The sequence below is a fragment of the Tamandua tetradactyla genome, chromosome 7 (assembly GCF_023851605.1).
Source record: "Tamandua tetradactyla isolate mTamTet1 chromosome 7, mTamTet1.pri, whole genome shotgun sequence".
Taxonomy (NCBI): domain Eukaryota; kingdom Metazoa; phylum Chordata; class Mammalia; order Pilosa; family Myrmecophagidae; genus Tamandua; species Tamandua tetradactyla.
In genome coordinates, this window is record NC_135333.1 from 158,838,797 (window position 1) to 158,857,972 (window position 19,176).

Here is a 19,176-nt window from a genome sequence, read left to right on the forward strand (position 1 = left end):
AAGAGAAGTTGTCTGAAAACCCTAGAAAGTAGTATATGCATGATAAGCACTATTATTTCACTTATCTCAGTTTCCATAGGAAATAAAAAAATCATGAATATCAAGAATTTTACTAGAAAACTGATTACAATTAATGCCCTGATACTCTACAGTTGAAAGAGTCTGCACATGCAGAACACAGAATGTTTCACCACCTCAGGTCTCACAGGATCTTCAATCCCCACAACAGCAATGCATGTAAGGCCGGTGACAATATCATTTTCATTATCCCACTCTGGTTCTGGTTCTCCTGCTGGGAAATCTCTGAATGCAAGACATATGGTTCGCAAGCCTTCTGATGCCATCGGTTCAATCACAGTTTTTACAATATCATCACGGTCCCTTGGTCTGAAAACTTTTGCCTCACCATTAGCACTCAAGATTTTGAAACACCTAAAAGGAAATGTTGAATCCAAACATCAATAATTAACAAAAATATAGTTAACGCCACTTAAGTGAACTGGAAGGGCTAGAAATCATGGGATCTGATATCTGGAATTTAAAGAATTACATGTATTGCATTTTTATAGACAAGTTATAGCTCCATTTTACCTTCCTCTTTACAAAAATGAGTGAGTTCTACTCTTTCTGTTATTCATTTGCCAGTTCTCCATTTTATCAGTTACTTAGATATACTCTAAACTTCCTCTATCCGGAAATGCAGTGCTTTTTAATTTGCCCCCCAAAACCCTACTAGCAGAGCAGAATAAACAATACACAGACCATTTCGGTATAGAATTAAGACATTAATTTTAATTAAATAAAGTTCACAAATATTTTCTTCTTTTAAAGTAAAAGGGCCATGTTCAATCAGCTCCTTACCTGCTTGGCATTATTTCACCACCTATATTGTTTTAACCATAAAAGAAGAAAAATGGCTTATCAGAATGTGAGAGGTAATGCCGAAATAGTTTTGTTTTCAGTGAAACTACAACCTTTTCTTTAATTATGTAAATAAAAATTACATATATGTAATACATACTATATATGTTCCTATTTAAAGTTTATTTTTCACATTGCCTCTCTACACTCCTCTCCCTTGGTGATGCCCTCTTTTCCCTCTTTTATGGAGCTGATTCCCAAATCCATATCTCATTTTGACTTTTTTTGAAAGCATTTCATCATTGCTGAAAGTGCCACAGATGTTTTATCAGTACATTACACACAATGCATTCAAGACTGAAAGCTACTTTCTCATTTCCAAAATAATGGGCAACGTTACCTCAATCACTTCAATACAAGCCTAAAATCTCACCTGATATTTACTTTTTCCTCATAAGCTATATACTATAATCTCTTAAACCTTATATATTTCTCCTTGAAACAGTCTCCTAAATATATCCTTTCCTTTCTATTCCCCACACTACCATCTCACTTTTGGCTCTTATTCTGAGCTAAGCTATTGTAATAGATTTTTAACTGATGTCTATCTCTAGAACACTCTTTTTCTTCCAATCCATATTATTCCCTGATGTAAGAATTGTTTTCAATTACAGCTTTGATCATTCAGCTACCCGAGGAAAAAAATACAGTAGTTGCGTTATCTGGCCGATTTAAGTTTCAACTGCTCAATCTAACATTTAAGAGCCTCTTCAACAAAATGTAAATTTTACTGTGGGAACACTTACTGTATACTTACTAAATATCAGGTTCCATGCTGGATGTCTGATATGTTTTATTTTATTCACTCACAGAGTTGGTGGTCATCACCCCCTTTTTCAGTGGAGGAAAATGGAGGCTAAGGAAGAACCTGCCCAAGATCCCACAGCTAGTTAGTCGCAGAAAAAGAGTCAAAGTCTGATCTGTTTCACTTCAAATATCTCTCTAATTTTTCCACTATGCCATCTATCTGCTGCCTGTCTAACAACGAATGGTTATGGTTTCTAATCTCTAACAGTGAAATAAAATAGCCAGGTGTATTATGGGGTGAGGAAAAATCTTGATCTTATGTGGCCACATGACTACGCAGTTGCATTATATGACTAGCTATTCCCCCTAAATGACCTGTATATCCCTTTCTCCATTGCTTTAGATACTTTCTTCACCTTGCTGTTCTTACTTCACATTAAAACCTATCTTCAATGGCATATCGTTTATAGTGTGTTTTCTCACTTAAAACTATATATCCATTTATCAGCAGCTACTGTTTCATTTATTTATGTATTTGTCTTAAACTTGTTAGATTACAATCTTTCAAGCATTCATTAAGATAAAACTAGATTATAATCCACGTATAAACAAACCAAAAGTAGAAATATTTTCTATGATTAACAGTAGAAATATATTTTATGTTTCAATTTTAAATAAGTTCCAACTTTTCCAAAATTGCTCTTAAATTTTTTAAAGCAGTTCTCTGCTAGGATTAAGAAATTTACATAACTTCAACTCCTGTACTAACACAGAAATATTAAGGAAATGATATATAAACATGTAAGGTCAAAATGGATGTCTGTTAAAGGGCAGTAAGAAAGATCACTATTCAAAATGAAAGAAGATATTTAAATATGACACTGCAGCAGCATAAAATGATATGCCTCAATCTGATATAAAAGAAGAACTCTCAAGATCTAGCTTTACTGATTTTCTATTCTAGAAACTAATCTATAACTCAATTATCACATTTTTAAATTTACTATCTACTACACACTGTTGAAGAGATAAGCTTGAGTTTTTCTTCCGAGGAGGCTTTTAATTTTCATGATACTATATAACAATGGAATCAATGTGTATAAAACAAACATCAAAGTTTATATCAATAAATTTACCACACTAACTGTAATGGTTTTATATTCCCTACGTTAAAATACCAAGAAATAAGAGGAGTCAGGGTGTGAAATGGTAGAATAACATGGGCAAATGTCTGGCTACCATAAATTATAGCCCCAAAGCTCTGAGCTCCTAACAAATGCCAGATGTTCACAAAAAGAAAGTAATAACAACATAGTAGATATTCCATAAAGCAATGATAGTCAGCAATTTATTCATCTAAGCATATTACGCTTACTTTTTCAGAATTATTTCAGATGCACCCTTGCTGAATATTCGATAACTTCCATCTGAGTTTTTCAGGACAGTACTCATGGACTTTCTAACAGAATTGAAGGTGTAGACTTTGTATAGTGCTTCTTCTGGTATTTCGTTTCTAACATCCTGATAATCCCGTTTTAAATCCAAAAGCAGTCCCAACAAGGCACATTCAGTTTTATTACCAACATGACGAGGTAATCCACCCTCTTTCTCTGGTGGCTATAAGAAAAAAAGGTTTAGAAGCTAGTATCATCTTGTTATCTATGAAAGTTTAACTTATAAAGTAAAACAGAGTGCCACATTCTAAACAAAATTATTTAGGAAAACTACTAATACAAGCAGTTCACAGAAAGGTAAGGTGGAAAGGAGCTCTGGGGTGGGAATGACATGGATTCTGATCTCAGCCCTGTCAGTTACGAGTAATAATCAGCTTCTGGCAAGTCACCCTGTCGTTGTGATCTTTAGCTTCAGCATCTGTAGAGTAGACGCACCTACGACCCAGGAATTAAATGAGAAAAAAGCAGTTTACAGGTGATTCCTGACACGTAATGCGACTCAATGAATTTTAATTCCTTTCCTCTTCTCTATTTTCACTGAAAATATACTTATATATTTGTAAATAATTCAAATTAAATCTTTAAACACATTTTAATGGATTAAAATAAAAGTGAATGCAGTAAATTAATATGCTTTAAATGTATACAAAAGCTTTATTTCTTTCACAGTATCTTCACGAATATCACCTTACATACCCTAGTGGTATTAAAGGCAAACAGGATTGTCTTAAGAGCTGAAGAGTGTAAAGTTCAGACTTTCAGCTAGTAAAAGGCAAAGGTAGACCTAGAACCAAGATCCCATAACTTTCCAGCCCAAGAATCCAATTCATGTTATTCTCAGTAATTAAACAACTTACAATATTTATTTTGGTCATGGTATTCCTACATACATCACTAGAACATATATCAAGTTAAGCATATCATGCTTTAAGTTGTAAATAAGATTAAAAAAAACTTGTGAAGTTGAAAATACTTTCTTTCTAAGGTAGCACAAATATAGAACTACTTTGTGTTAGCTCTGGAAAAGGGCTAAAAACTATCTCATAGGTAGGAAATACTGAGAAATCAAGACAATCAGAGCATATAGCAAGCATATAAAGCATAGTATTTTGAAGTCTGGCTTCAAATATTCTCTTGAAAATGGAGCACTGACTTTCTTTGATAAGATAGATTGGATTTTTACAAAATGAGCTTAATAAGAATTTAAAACTAAAAACTTCTCATTTTAATGCTTAAAAGTTTTTGAACAAAGGAAATACAAAACTGAAGAGAAAAATACAAGTAAATAGTATGTATATGTTAATCAATACTTCTTATTCATGATATAGTAAATCAAAAGAAACATATACTTTACATGGATACACGCTTTTTAAAAACTTAAGACAACACAATTCTTCCACTTATTTTTAATACCAGGTCTGAAGAATTATACGTAGTTTACTCAATACAAATCTGAAAATTAGATTTGACAACATTAGTTATTCAAGAAACCTTACCAATATTTTTGATGTATAAGCACAATTCACAGAAATTCCTGTTACAAGATAGGACAGAATATTTGGTGGAATAGCTTCTGGTTCAGGAACCTTTTTATAATGTTTTTCATTTACGTAAGCTTGGACAACAGTCATTCTGTTCATTGTCAATGTTCCTGTTTTATCTGAACAAATGGCTGTAGCATTTCCCATGGTTTCACACGCATCCAGATGCCTTACTAAGTTATTATCTTTCATCATTTTCTACAGTGACAGAAAAAATCTAGTTATTTTTAAAACCAATGACCTCATTATATTAAAATTTACTATAAATTGCTTTAAAATCAGAATTAAAATCCCCAGCTATACACAGATGCACAGCATAAAGTACCAATTTCAGATTGGAAGACTTTTGGTATATTTGACCTCTTCAAATAAGCTAAGGAGCATACAGCTTTTTGTAGTTTCAATCACTTTACCAATGTGTAACATAATCTAGTAAATGAATGCTGATACCTGCACCCATATGCAAATCACGTTGATGATACGTCTCCGACAGTTTTTGCAAAGTGTCCTTGCATTACAAGAGTAATAACAATCTATACTCTAAGTACAGTGGTACTTACAATAGTAGAAATATTAAATTACATTTAATTATTAAATCTCCTTATTAAGTGAAAAATGAAAGTGTTCTATCAATCTTTTATCAGGTAAAATAAACAAAGTGGACATGTAGTTCCCAACTTTTTTTATTCTTACAGACTGAGTTATCATATCAAAACCAGAATGGATTGTTTTCATTTATTCAGTGTGCTGATGGACTGGAATTCTCATCCTCAGCATCACAATGTATCTCACCTCTTTCTCATTCTGAACAACAAAAATGATAGTTTCTAAAAAATCTATCTGTCTATATATATATATATAGTGTTATCTCAAAGAGCACTTAAGTCAAAATGCTTTATAATTAAGTCTTGACATGTATGCGGAATGGCTTAAAAACCACAGAGTTATTTACGATATATTCTGTAACTACAATTATGCATGATGCTGTAAAAAACTGGTTCCTTAAAGAAATAAATATGGGGAAAACAGATATGCGCCTCCCAAATTACTTGTGTTGTGCATTACATATTGAAAGTATTAAGTTTTACAGTGAAGAAAATTTGTTCAGTTTTGCAAAACACTAACAGGATCCATAAAGACTGCAATTCAGTGAAAAGATCTGTAATTAATAACACAAGGGTTAAATACCCATTTAATAAAAGCTTAAAGAATAATAAAGTGCTCTTATTAATTCTCTGTTAACAGCACACAAATCAATCCTGCCTCTGTTTTCATCAATTGAAAAATTATTATCACTGATTACTCAAAATAGACTAATGGTAATTTAGGTAAAATGATTGATGTATCTAAAACTTATACTTCCTCCCACTATTTCTGATTATTTCAAACATCAATAGAAAGACAAATAGATGAATACACTAGTTCATCATCATCCTGATATATTAACCATTTATTTGTAAACCAAAAGATGTTAAATGCCTGAAATGAATATAAATTCAAACAATAAACAAAAAATATTATTTTCATGATCAGTCTAGCAAAAAACACTTTGGGATACTGAAGATAACAGTGCTAGTGAGCAGAAACTAATTACTTTATACTGCTCTTAGCAATGCTACTTAAAGAGAACTGCTAATTAATATTAGAAAATTTACAAAAGCAGCATTCTTCCAATAAGTATAAAATGTTTAACTTGCAAATAGATTTTGAAAGAAGAATCAAAATTATCCAAGCTAAACTTTTTTTTCAATTCACCTTTTCCATAATATATAAAACTGATAAAAAATAAATTAATAATCTTCAAAGAGTTGATTAAGTAAATATTAACAAAGCCAGCTAAGCTCATTTTTTAGCATTCTTTCTGGAAAACAAGGACTGAGCTATAAGGTGACATTTGAAGAGATCTGAATAAAGTGAGAAAGCCAGTCATAACTCGAAGGAAGGAACAAGTGGGTCCTGAAGTGAGAACATGGTTGGAATATCTGCAAAACACCAGGAAAACTGATAAGGCTAGAGCAGAGAGAGGAGTGAGGGGTGGGAGAGTACTGAGAGGTGAAAGCAAGCCAGCCAGATGAGGCAGAGCCTTACAGGATCATGGTGAAGAGTTTGGGTCTTATTTTAAGTGTGATGAGAAGTCGCTGGAGGGTTTTAAGCAAAGAAATAATAGGACCTGAACTATATTTTTAGAAACCTGAGTTGGCTACTGTGTTGAGACAAGATTATTTGGGGGTGGCAGTGGGAGGGGTAGAAGAGAAGATGCAATGAGGCCTCGGTAGGTTGGACTAAAGTGAACCCTCTGTGCTCTTATACCACAGGTAAATTACAAACATCCTTACCTTGATTTATAGATGGGAAGACAGAAGTGATGAGACTTGACAATGTAACTACCATATAATAAAAATTAGGCTAGAACCTTGTCCAGCAGAGTTTTGTTTAGTTTTGTGTCAAAGCTGCCCTCCAAGAAATGCAGAGGGCTTTAAGTACAGAGTCATCAACTGGGGGGAGGGAGAAAAATAAAGACAGCATTTCTAAAGGAAACTTAATGTAAATTTATGGAAATCCCCCATTTTCAGAACAGGAAAAAAGAAAGTAACCAGATTTGCATTTCTATTCCAGTTGAGGCTTTAACTCTGAGACATTTACTTAACTATTTTTTACTTACCTTAACTGAGTAAGCCAGTGAGATAGTGACTGCAAGTGGAAGACCTTCTGGCACTGCTACCACTAAAACTGTAACTCCGATAATGAAGAACTTCACAAAATATTGTATATAAATTGGTGTGCACTCAGCAAGCCACGGTCTCTTCTGAACCCAGAATGTATCAATTACAAAATATAATACTAGGATGATTACTGTGATGGCAGACATCAATAGACCTTGCAGTATATAAAAAAGAAAAATGCAATTACTTTAATATTCCAGATACTACCCACTGCCAGTTACATATTAGGCACTGGAAGCATTATAATTAGTTGGAAAATATTTATTTTAATTTCTCTGAGAAATTGTTACCCTCTTTTTGTACTTCACTCATCACTTGACTTTGTCAGACTAATTCTTGCTTCCAGGTACAGCCCTCTCCTTAGGAAGGGCTGGGATAAAAGCATTTAAAATTCTTTCCTAAACCTAATTGTATCTTCTAATTTCTACTAAAGCTGTAACAAAATAATAGGCAAGCACAAGGAAATATCAAAAGCTTAGCAAAAGTGGGTACTTTCACATCGATGAGTCAACCTGCCTACTGCTGAAAGAGAAGCTGGTAAGAATCACTTCAAAGGGGAGGCTTAGAATTAAATATTCAACCGTATATGTTTATGAAAAAAATATACAAAATTACCTGAATTATTATGTAAAAAATTTTGGTCTATCCTTACAGTTCTATTAACTTACAAAATTACTCTTAATTTTGCATTAAATGCATTAAAAAGCATTTAATTCTCTTCTCTGTGGGACATTTAGCCATTTAAAAATGAGTATTAGGAGATACGGAAGGCTCATGGATTGATCTAATAATCCAACTCAATGTCTACTGGATAGTAGATATCACCATCTCAAATATACTTTTTCCCCTAATACTATATGAATTAGTACTACCATTTGATTACACGTTATAAAAAGGAAATATTTACTATTAGAAAACAAGTTTATTGAGGAGAGAAGCAAAAACTTCACTTCTTTAACATATTCCTACAAGCTGATAGAATGATACAATTTATGTGATTTTAATAATATATGCTGATTTAGCTATACAATGTTCTTTAACAAAGATGATACTGCTGGAGGGCATGCTCTGGTTTTATTATTATTTTCTAAAAAGTAGCTCTATTAATAGGTGCTTTCTAAGGAAAGCAGCCAGTTAGCAACTTTAGTTTCATTGGAATAATGCTCTAACTATTCCATTCAGTTTAACCAAATTAAACTATAACCTTTAAAAACCCACTTACCTAAATTGTTGCACAGACAACCAGTACAAAGTTGAGCAAACTGTGTGCTGAAATTTTTTAAAAAATTAATTGTAGTCAAGTAGTCCATACTGAATAACCTCACTTGGGAGTCTACACAGTACTAAGAGATTCAGAGCAGGGACCTGTGAATTGGTCAGATCTGAGAGCTAGTTCTACCCTGGCCACTTACCAGTTAGCTGACAGTGGACAATTCCCTTTATGTTAAAGATGGAGATAATAGGCCCTAAGCTGCAATGATATTATGACGACCTACAGTAATTCAAAGGGCCAGGCAGACTGTGGATAAAATTGATATTTTTAAAAACTCCTTTTCCACTCGCTAAGCAACTAAGTGTGTCAAAAGGCAGTTTCTAAGCAGAAAGTATATTTGAAAATAGAACACCTTCATCATCGTCATACCTGCTTTGCCAATCTGAACAGCCAGTTTTGTAAGTTTCCCCTGTAAAACAGATTTTTCCTTTTTTGGCAAATTTGCTTTCTTTTTGTCTTTTTCATCACCATCTCCACCTTCTTCACTCTTCAATGGCTGCATTTCCATGGCTGCACCATCCTGGGCTTTTGCTACATTTAAGAGCAAATGTCACTTCACTACTTTTTAAAGGCACACATCACTGGTAACATTTCAAAGCAAGTGAAAAAAAAAATCAGTTTCTTATTATAGAAAGTAAAAAACGTTTAGGCATTCAGCCTGTGTGTGTTCTATATAGAGAAAATAAAACAGCTACCTTAGGTTGCGAAATTTTATACACAATTTGAGAATGTTGTGCTTAGACAATAGGGATGAGGCACTGAAATGAAATACAGGTCCCTTAAACTAATAACTAAAGAATACTAAATCATTTTTCTTTTGGTGTACTGTTTAGGTAATCTAAGACTTATCGCAAACAGCACAAATAACTTTCATATAATATATGCTCAGATATTAAGACAAATTTGCACACATTACAGATTCCTAAATAAATGCAATAATCATTTACTTTACATATAGTGCTTATTTTGTTTTCTCATGCATTTTTACTGGTAATAGTGTACACAGTAACAGATATTAAAATGCCTAAAATGTTCAAGTTGAAAGTTATCTACATCTGGAATTTTCTAAACTCACTACCATAAATCATTATTATAATCTTATTAACAGCATAGAGGTAGCATGCATATGGCACTGGCAGAAAGAAAGATTAATCTAGGTTAATATAAATTGTTAGTATTACCTGCAACATGTCTTCTAGTTCTGGATATTAGTATACAGTTGACATATATTTTTGGGTATAATAAAAATAATCTAACTGTATGTTTATGTTCCTGAATTTACCTTTGTTGCGATTCTCAATAGCTCCATCTTGTTTCTTATCTGTTAGAACAAAACAGGAATTAAAGCTTTCCAAAAGAAATGAATACAACCATGCTAAATTATGCAGAGGTAGTTCACGTTTCTATAACAGAATTGTTACACAATGGTGTGCATGTGCGTCTACAGACGTGACAACACTTGGCTTGTAATGACCTGCATGGTCAAGTATTTCCTAGATTTTTTTTAATCCATGGGAGAATACTACAAAATAATGTGGAGCTTCTCCATAAGACTTTACCCTAATAAACACTGTTTGCTTTCTCCATAAGACTTTACCCTAAAAAACACTATAAAAAAGCCAAATACGGTCCAAGAGGTTTCCAAACTAAATATACACATGGCACTAAGAAAGCAAAACAGGGGAAGGGTGGAGGTGGAGGGAGGAATATCACAGAAAGACGGCAGGCACACAGCAGAACTTTGAAGGAAGCGAGAATAAAACGGGTATGCATACGAGATCAGAGAGGAAAATTAAATAAAACTACAACATGAATGCATAGAATAAGCAATAAAGCTATTAGTTAAGGTAATGCCCCAAATTAGGTTAGATTTAGAGGAGGACAAAAGATGAAAATATAACAACGAAGTGATCAAGGAGGGTATCAGTCTATTGTTTGGGGTAGGCAGAACCATATTAAAAATGACAGAGGAAGTAGAATCATTCAGGTTATTTTTTTCTTCCAGCTTCTCTATCAAGGAGAACTACCTTCAAACTGGAAAAGGTGGAACAAGAATGGTCAAGAGGGAATTGAAGCTCTAGGTAGATGAGGAGATAGAGTAAGAAAATAGTTACTTTCAGTGAGCTCAAGTTTGTAGAAAGACCAGACAGCCACATTCCAGGCTACTGAGGGAACCACAACAAATAACCCTGGAGTGCCTCTGAGAATCCACAAAGCAGTCAAGGGAACAGGAGAGGGGACGAAATTCCATAAATGGAAAAATGCTGTCGTTTTGTATTAAAAAAAAAAAAAAAAGACAAAAATAGTAGACAGTGAGTTAGATGTTAATTCCTAGGAATATCCTGGACTGGGTTAATAAAAAACAGGTACACAGACTTCAGGAAAAGTGTTCACTGGAAAAGACACTGTGGAATCAGTATGAATAATGTCATGATGCAAACTTCCCTTCCATTTTTGATAGGGTTCCTTGATTTTAGACTATAGATCATAGGATGTGGCACAGTGTATGGTTAAGAGCATAGAGCCTTGAGTCAGAGAGAAGTTTGTTCGATCTGCTACTTACTGCTCTTTCACCAGGAGCAAGTTTATATAACCTTCATAAAGTCTCAGTTTAATCATGAATAAAAAAGATTCACAGTCTTTACTTCATACGCATGTAAGGACAAATGAGCTAATGCACGTAAAACACTCGTAAAATGATAGTGTTACTACTGATTTTCAAATTACATTCTACATAACCTTAAGAAACCTATGGAGGCACGGCAAGAGCCACTGTGAGGAACAGGGCAGTGTGACTTCCCACCCTCACCTGTAGCTAGAAACTTCCAAATACTTGTTTGTCTGAAATGAGGATTTCATAACCAAAGATAAAACTCAACCTAAATAACAAAATAAACATCCAAACATCAAAAACATTGATAGCAGATATAACGGACATAAACTGAAGGAAAAAAAAAGCCCTTGATATTTAGTCATGGGCAGAATACAGCAAGACAAACGTAATAACAGGTGTCAAAGTCCTGGTTACGTCTAAAAACCAACTGCATAAGAACAGAATAGGAAATGCAAACAGTTAGCAAACTTGAAAAAGATTAAAAGCTCAACAAGACCAAAATGTTGTATGGCTGACAAACAAAGCTACTATTGAAGTATCAGGAGAAAACAGACAATTAGGAAGTGAAGGTTCAATTCATTTTTTTAGTCAGATGACAGGGAAGATTCTAAAACTAAGGAATAAATATAATAAACCAATGGATGTATTCAAGCAGACGCTAAATTTGTCTGGCTACTGTTAAGTAGAAGGATTCACTTTGAATCCCTTCACAAACTATTAACTATGAAATAACTTTTCCTCAATTAATTGTACTACTTGAAAGTACAGTATTGGGTAATTAACTTTTTTTAGAATTTTTAATATCAAATTTCATGAAGGAAGCCTGTTTTCTGTACCAGTTCTTACATTCTAGTTGCCACAATGATTTCCAAATATTAATTCTTAAAGCAAATTGATAAACTTACTTTTCTTTTCCTTTTTCTTCTCATCTTTCTTCTCTTCCTCTTCACCTCCAGCTCCAAGTAAGGTAAAGATAATTCCAGTCTGAGAATTTACACCTACAGCAGTAACGACCATTCTTCCAGAGCCTTCCATTACATGAGTACCTACAATAGAAAACATATTTGTTTTCTAAAATTGTAATATATTTTAACTTCCTATCATCAAATCTCAAACTTGAGTAATATTGTCTTTGGTATCCTATAACATCCTTCAGTATATAATGGAAGTAAATTTAATAAGATTATTAACCAAAACAAACCTGTGTTGTAATCAGTCATATTCAAGAGAAAATCTGACTCTACCATTCATTTACATGTGATATTGGGAAAATTATAACCTCTCAATTTTTCATCTGTGAAGTAACAGTACATACACTTCATAGAAACATAGTAAGAATCAAATAAGCCTATGCACGTAAAATGCTTAGCACAGAGTCTGGAATTTATAGGGGTCAACTAACGCTCATTATTACTATTATTAATTATGACCTAAGGTATTAGAACATTCCTCTGAGAGGTGCATTGCTTATGAAGAAATGTGCTGATATCTGAAAGGATTCCATAGCCACAAATTTATTTCCATCCCCAATCCTGCAATCTTTAGTTAACCACGCGTTCATTCAAATCTACTTAGATTACTGCAAGAGCCTCTTAGCTTGTCTCTCTGCCTTTCCAGTTCATCCTGGGATCAATTTTGATCTTCCTAAAATACTGATTTCATCAAATGCCTTTCCTGGCTCCAAAAAACTTCTGACTCTACACCACCTGATAGATTAAGTCAAAATTGTTCACTTTGAGACCAATCACCCTTTCAAAACTTTTAGCCCATTATTCTAACATAAAATTCCATTATACAAAGCTAGCAGCAGAGATGGAAACATTTACTGAATTCTGACTATGTCCCTCACAACAATCTTGCAGCTGTCAGGCATTATTTTCATTTTTCTAGTAACTTGTCCAAAGTTATATATACACTATTATATGGCAAAGCAAAGATTCCACCCAGCTCTATCAGAGAAAAAGGTCATATTCCTTCTATAATACAATGCCGATAGGTGTACTTACAGTTTTCCAACTTGAACATCCACATCTTGGCCTCTTTCCTTATCCCTTACAAAGCTTCCTGACCTTCTATTCTAGTCTTTTTGTAAATGTAAGCAGTCTTCCAAACTTAGCTTTTTTTTTTAAAACTTGGTGACACCTTCTTTACAGTTATCACTTATTTGTATTTGATCTCCTCCTAGTTCACAATCTTCTGGAGAGGCAGGTCTAAGACCTATCACCATACTGTATACCAAATAGATGCTCAAAGGTTATTTGCTAAATAAGATACAGCATACTCTAGCTTCTTTGCCAATGAAAATACAAGGAAAACAAGAAGTGAAATTCAGGATAGTGAGCCAATATTTACTGAGTAAGTATTACGTATAAAAGATAATTTGTCCCGCCTGTCATGCTGGAGACTCAGGTTCGATTGCCAGAGTCTGCCCATGTCAAAAAAAAGACAATTTGTTTCTTTTGACAATTCTGGCTTTCTGCAGATTTCATTTTTTAATGTTTTGTTCTTCCTTACCACAGGTAATGATATACTGGCAGTTAATGTGCTTAAGCAAAGTAAACAGTTTTTGTTCCGTTCATATCCCCACTGCTAACTGAATAACTGCTTTTCAAAATCTAAATTTAAGAAGCCAAGAACAGCAGTGAGAGATGGCATCAGGAGAGTAAATTTAAAAATAAACACATTTTCATGTTTTTCAGTACATTTTTGGAACACAGAAATAAATGCAGAAAAACTTTCCCACTCATATCGTGATAAGGGACTACAATGTTATTTCAGTCTTTTTTTAAACATAGAAAATTTATACCGTTCTCCTGGTATACACAGTGTGTTAGGAACCTGAGTCTACTAAAGCTTACCAGTCATCTCTGCTGAAACAGAAAGAGACCAAAGTTCAGCTAAAGGAAGTTGGCCTGAAAAGCTAAGCACTACATAAATAAAGCTAGATGTGCACATGAAGTTCATGAACTATATAGAGCAAAAAAGGCATTAGGAAACTATCTCAGTTCCCCAAATATCATGGCCCAGTTAATTCGTGGTGATAAGGCATTATTAGCTTATATCTCCTCTGCAAAGGCTACAGACTGAATTTAGTTAATATTAACTATAGTTTCTTAGGAGCTTAGCAAGAAATAAGTGGAACAAATATACATTATATTTAAATACATTATACTTAAATATCCAAGATATGTCTGCCCATTTTGTATGAATTAGTGGACAAAACTATAAAGAAACAGCCCAAAGAGAGTATGAATGTACTAAGTGATGCAGAATATTGACAGTATACAAATCTTGAGATTTCATTAAAGGAAGATGCATTTATATCAAATGCACCTCAACAATAATGGTGCTTATATACATGTAATAATTACTCTGATTTTTAGTGGTGGGGATGTTTTATAATAAACTTCTTCAGCACACATTCGCAAATCTTAAAGTAACGGTTAAACTGAGGTATGCGCTCCAAAGTTGTGATTCTAACTTAAGGACATCACAGGTTTGACCTTAGCTTGAGTAAAATCAGGTTCAACCAATTAAAATATAAAGTTCAAAGAGGAGGTTTGAAAACTTGTAGATGCAAAGTCATTACATAGTTAAATCTTCTGACAATATATAAAATGTTAACAATTCATTAACATCTACTAATGTAACAGAGCTAATGGTAACAGAAGACAAAGCATCATTCTGGTTATCTAAAACTCTAGTATACATTCAATCTAACAAACAATCCTTATAGAGAATTTTATAAATTCTATAAAGATACTAAAATGAAAACTAAGAGTAAGGACCTAGAAACTGAAGGACAAAGAATTGGCACGTTTTCAAGTCATGAAATTTTGGCTTCCTCTGCACTCAATACTTTAGAAAGGAGTGTGTAATTTTTCCCATCATTCTTTCCATTTATTTCCTATTAATCTTTACTCAAACTGCTGTAATTACACTGTTAAAGAGTCTCCAAGTAGGCATTCACCTCTTCCTCTCAAACAGTACCCTCACCTACCGCAAATCCTTTCATTCAATATGTTTCAATCATTAACAAATTAAATACTGACTGGTAAATGTGGGTGCTACTCCTGGACCTACTGTTGATCAGTCATATAATCTTAGACAGTTTATGTCTGATTCATTCCTCAGCATGTAATGAGGAGGTAGGATTAGTTAATCTTTAAGGATTTTATTAGTTCTTAACATTTTTAAATTTCATACTTCAACAGGTCCTAAGAATAAACATGATACAGAAAAACAGAAATATTCAATAAATATTATTAGGCCTACACTGTAGATTTATCATTACACTAACCCGTTGTTTAACTCTAAAATCTCTTAATTTCATGGACTCAGATTCTTCATTTGTAAAATACAGGTCTGGATTGAAAGGTCTCTCATGTCTCTGCCAGCTTACAAAAAAAACAAAAATAAAAAATTCTAAGAAATAGAAGGACAGAAGACAGCATAAAACACAGAATTCCATTCGCAGTATGGGCTCTTCAGGAAAATGTTTTGTTTGTTGACAACAGTATATGGTTGTGTGTGTGTGTGTGGGGGGAACATTATAATTTATAAAAGAAATTCACACCTGATAGAAGTAAGGGATCCTTATCTAAAGACTTCTTAACATGATCAGATTCACCAGTCAATGAACTTTCATCAATTTTAAGATCATTGCCTTGAATAAGTATGCCATCAGCTGGAAGAAGATCGCCTAAAACAAAAAGCAATGACATGCTAAACTATTAACAAGATCACAATAATTTTACATGCAGTGTAAGACGTACTCTTTTACTTACCGTATTTCACTTGAGCAATATCCCCAACAGTAATGTCAGCTACGGGTATCTGAATGACCTGACCACCTCTGATGACTGTGAACTTCTGTTCTTGTTCAATTCGACTCTGCAAACCTCTAAACTGTTTTTCCTTACTCCAGTCATTGAAAGCTGTTACTAATACCACACACACTACTGACAAGAGGATTGCAGCTCCTTCGATCCAGCCAGTTTCACCTTCACCTTCCTCCTCCCCAACAGAAACTTCTCCGCAAACTATTTGGAAAGAAAGAAAATGAAAAGATTTGATGGTAATGGGCATGTAATAAGTTTCAAATCATATTTTGGTTGTTAATTATGATCATGTTTCTTTACTCAATAAATTTTATTTATAACTCAAAATCCTTTACTGAATACAAAGCATTCTACAACAAGAATGCTTATGTCAATTTCAGGTTTCCTGCTTCTGAGATTCTCAACCTTAGGAAAGGAAGACAGTTAAATAAGGACACGAGGGAAGATTGATTCTGGGCCCTAAGACAAAGTTACTTATTTCTGAGAATCAGTGTCCTCATGTCAGATGAGGATACCTCACTTAACCCAGTGCTATTGTGAGGACTGAATGAGAGAACAGCTGTAAATTAAGCAGATCAGTGGTAGGGACATCCTGGTGCTCAACTTATGGTTACTGCTATTAATTATTATATATGGGAGAGAAGACACACATGAAACATTAAGTATTATGTGCTACTTGTGAATCATGCTTATTTTCTATGTCAATTTTACCAGGTTTCCTAGTACAAAAAGCTAAATGAAGTGCTACTCGATAATTCCACTATTTGAGTACATGCTAGGTGCCAGGTACTATTTTGGTTGCTAAGGATATAGCAGTTAATAAGACACACACATTCCCCATCCTCATGGAAAATATATTCAGATTGTAGTTGGGAATAGTATATGAAGAATCTAGACAATTTCAGATATTGATAAGTGCTGTGAAGAAAATAAAACAGGGTAATGTGCTACCAAATGAAAAAAGAAGGTTAATTGCGGTTAGCTGAACAGAGAAGGCCTCTCTAAGGTACATTATTTGAGCTAGGAGTCAAATGTTAAAAAGGAACCAGCCATGTAGATCTGAGGGAAGAGCATTTCAGGGCATTCTGGGGAGAGAAAAAAGTCAGTACAAATGCCTCATGGCAGAAAAGAGTTCAGAAAAGAGTGAGGAGATGAGGAGAGTGAAGCAAGTTTGATGGAAGAGTGGTTTTTTGGACATCGGGTTATAATGTATTATGAGTCCTAAAATCAGTTCAGTGGCTCATGACCAGCATTTAAAAAAATAAAAAGAACAAAACAGAAAGGACATATAAGTAGTAAAAGTAACTATCATTTCTAAAAACTATTTTGGCTATTAATAAATTCACATGAAGGGATATGCTCTTTTAGTTTGCTATATAAAGTTATCTATTACTGAGTTCATGTGGGATGAGTTCAAATCTCTGATAGTACTTGTTCTCTTAGGGCAGACAAAGCAGGAGAATTATTCAAGCTAGAAGAAAAGAATGTATAAATGAATGACACTAGAAATGAGTTAAGGCATGTTCCAGAGGAGTGAACACCTGAAGTGTATGGGTGCTGACTAAAGATTCAGATGGGAGAATGAAGGGAAGACAGAGAATTGAGGAAAATCTACTGGGGATGAAATGGAAGGAGTGAGGTGAGCAAAACCCTAAGACAATCAGTAGGATTTAGCCATTAATGTTTTCCAAAATGAGGTACAGGCAGGATGATACATTTAGAGTGTTGCTTGCCTCTTTTCCAAATACTAGAAGATTCATTTAAATTCTTTTCTATCTAAAGAAATTAGCAGGTATCCTCATGTATGTGATCAGTTAAATGGATCTGTGGGTAATATTTTTTTAACCAGTAGAAACTGTAAGGACAGCTTCTCCCTCAACCACCCCTGCTCCCCCATCTAGAAGACAGAAGATTAACTCTCCATATTAGGTAGAACAAGCCCGGACTCAGGAACAGACAAAGGTGGAAATATTGTGCTGTTCACTTTCTCCAACTTGGAAATACAGCTAAAATATTATCTTCCAAATGAAGCATTTCAATGGGCTTTGCTCTCATCTGTTAAAAATATAAATATATACTTTATAGTAGTGTGCGAGAACAACATACTGTCATCAGAAGATGGAATTTAATTTAAAAAAATTCTTTCATAACTGGTGAATGGGACTGAAAATAAGTATCCTTACTTAATGAGTACACATCTCCTACTCGGATTTACATAACTTTGTGAGTTTTTTTCAGTTTTTTCAGAGACATTAAGGAAACAAGTTTTAAAATAAAGCAATCGCATACCCAAATAGGTTAAACCAAGATGATAAAAATAATAATGCACATTCTATAAATAATGATGGTAAAAGGCTTTTATGGTCACTAAAGAAAATCTAACTTTTAAACTTTATCTTTTTCTTATCCTTTCAATTTGTTTTTCTAATTTTCAAAATGTATATATTATATAGATACAGTTATAAATTCATAAATGCATCATTTGGAGGTGGGACATGCTCAAAATTTTTCCTGATGGGGTACATAAACAAAAAAGTTGGAAGAAGAACATGACAAAGGTTAAGGGAGAAGGAAGTGTGAGACGATTATATAATGTTAAGTTTTAAATGTCACATGCATATTCATAACTAAATACTGAGTGTTTTAAGAGAATTTTAAGGAAGTTAATGACAAAACTACCCCATATTTCATTTCATAGTTCTCTATATTATATAGATAACAACAGAATGATCATGAAATAGGTAGTAATACAATATTTCTAGAAATTGAATCATTTACCTACTGATGACCATTATAAACTTTTAGATGAGCTGCAGGGAAAAAAAGAAATAAATCCCAAGAAAAAACTCAGAAAAGGATTCTAATTTACTGTTACAAAAAAAAATGTGTTTTAATAAAGTTTTCAGTAAAGCCCATGTATAAATACAACAAAAATCTATTTTACCAAAGTTTCCACTGTAAATATATACAATCTAAATTTAGTCTATGCTGTCTACCACAAATTTCATTTTAAAACCCCCTACTTGTGCCATTCCTTGGATGGTGTTTCAAATGTGTGCATT

At 33.6% G+C, this 19,176-nt stretch overlaps 1 protein-coding gene across 7 annotated transcripts in view; it reads right to left on the reverse strand.

The window, feature by feature from the left end:
* ATP2B1 (ATPase plasma membrane Ca2+ transporting 1) overlaps window positions 1–19,176 on the reverse strand; it is a 114,956-nt gene that overhangs the window by 30,594 nt on the left and 65,186 nt on the right. For all 7 annotated transcript variants that reach the window (XM_077111581.1, XM_077111578.1, XM_077111577.1 and 4 more), the window contains exons 4-12: window positions 16,061–16,315; window positions 15,850–15,975; window positions 12,179–12,319; window positions 9,942–9,980; window positions 9,029–9,190; window positions 7,326–7,540; window positions 4,619–4,861; window positions 3,044–3,285; window positions 195–432 (exon numbers count right to left, since the gene is read on the reverse strand). In XM_077111581.1, coding sequence (XP_076967696.1) covers window positions 195–432; window positions 3,044–3,285; window positions 4,619–4,861; window positions 7,326–7,540; window positions 9,029–9,190; window positions 9,942–9,980; window positions 12,179–12,319; window positions 15,850–15,975; window positions 16,061–16,315 — 1,661 coding nt within the window. The remainder of the gene's footprint in view (window positions 1–194; window positions 433–3,043; window positions 3,286–4,618; window positions 4,862–7,325; window positions 7,541–9,028; window positions 9,191–9,941; window positions 9,981–12,178; window positions 12,320–15,849; window positions 15,976–16,060; window positions 16,316–19,176) is intronic.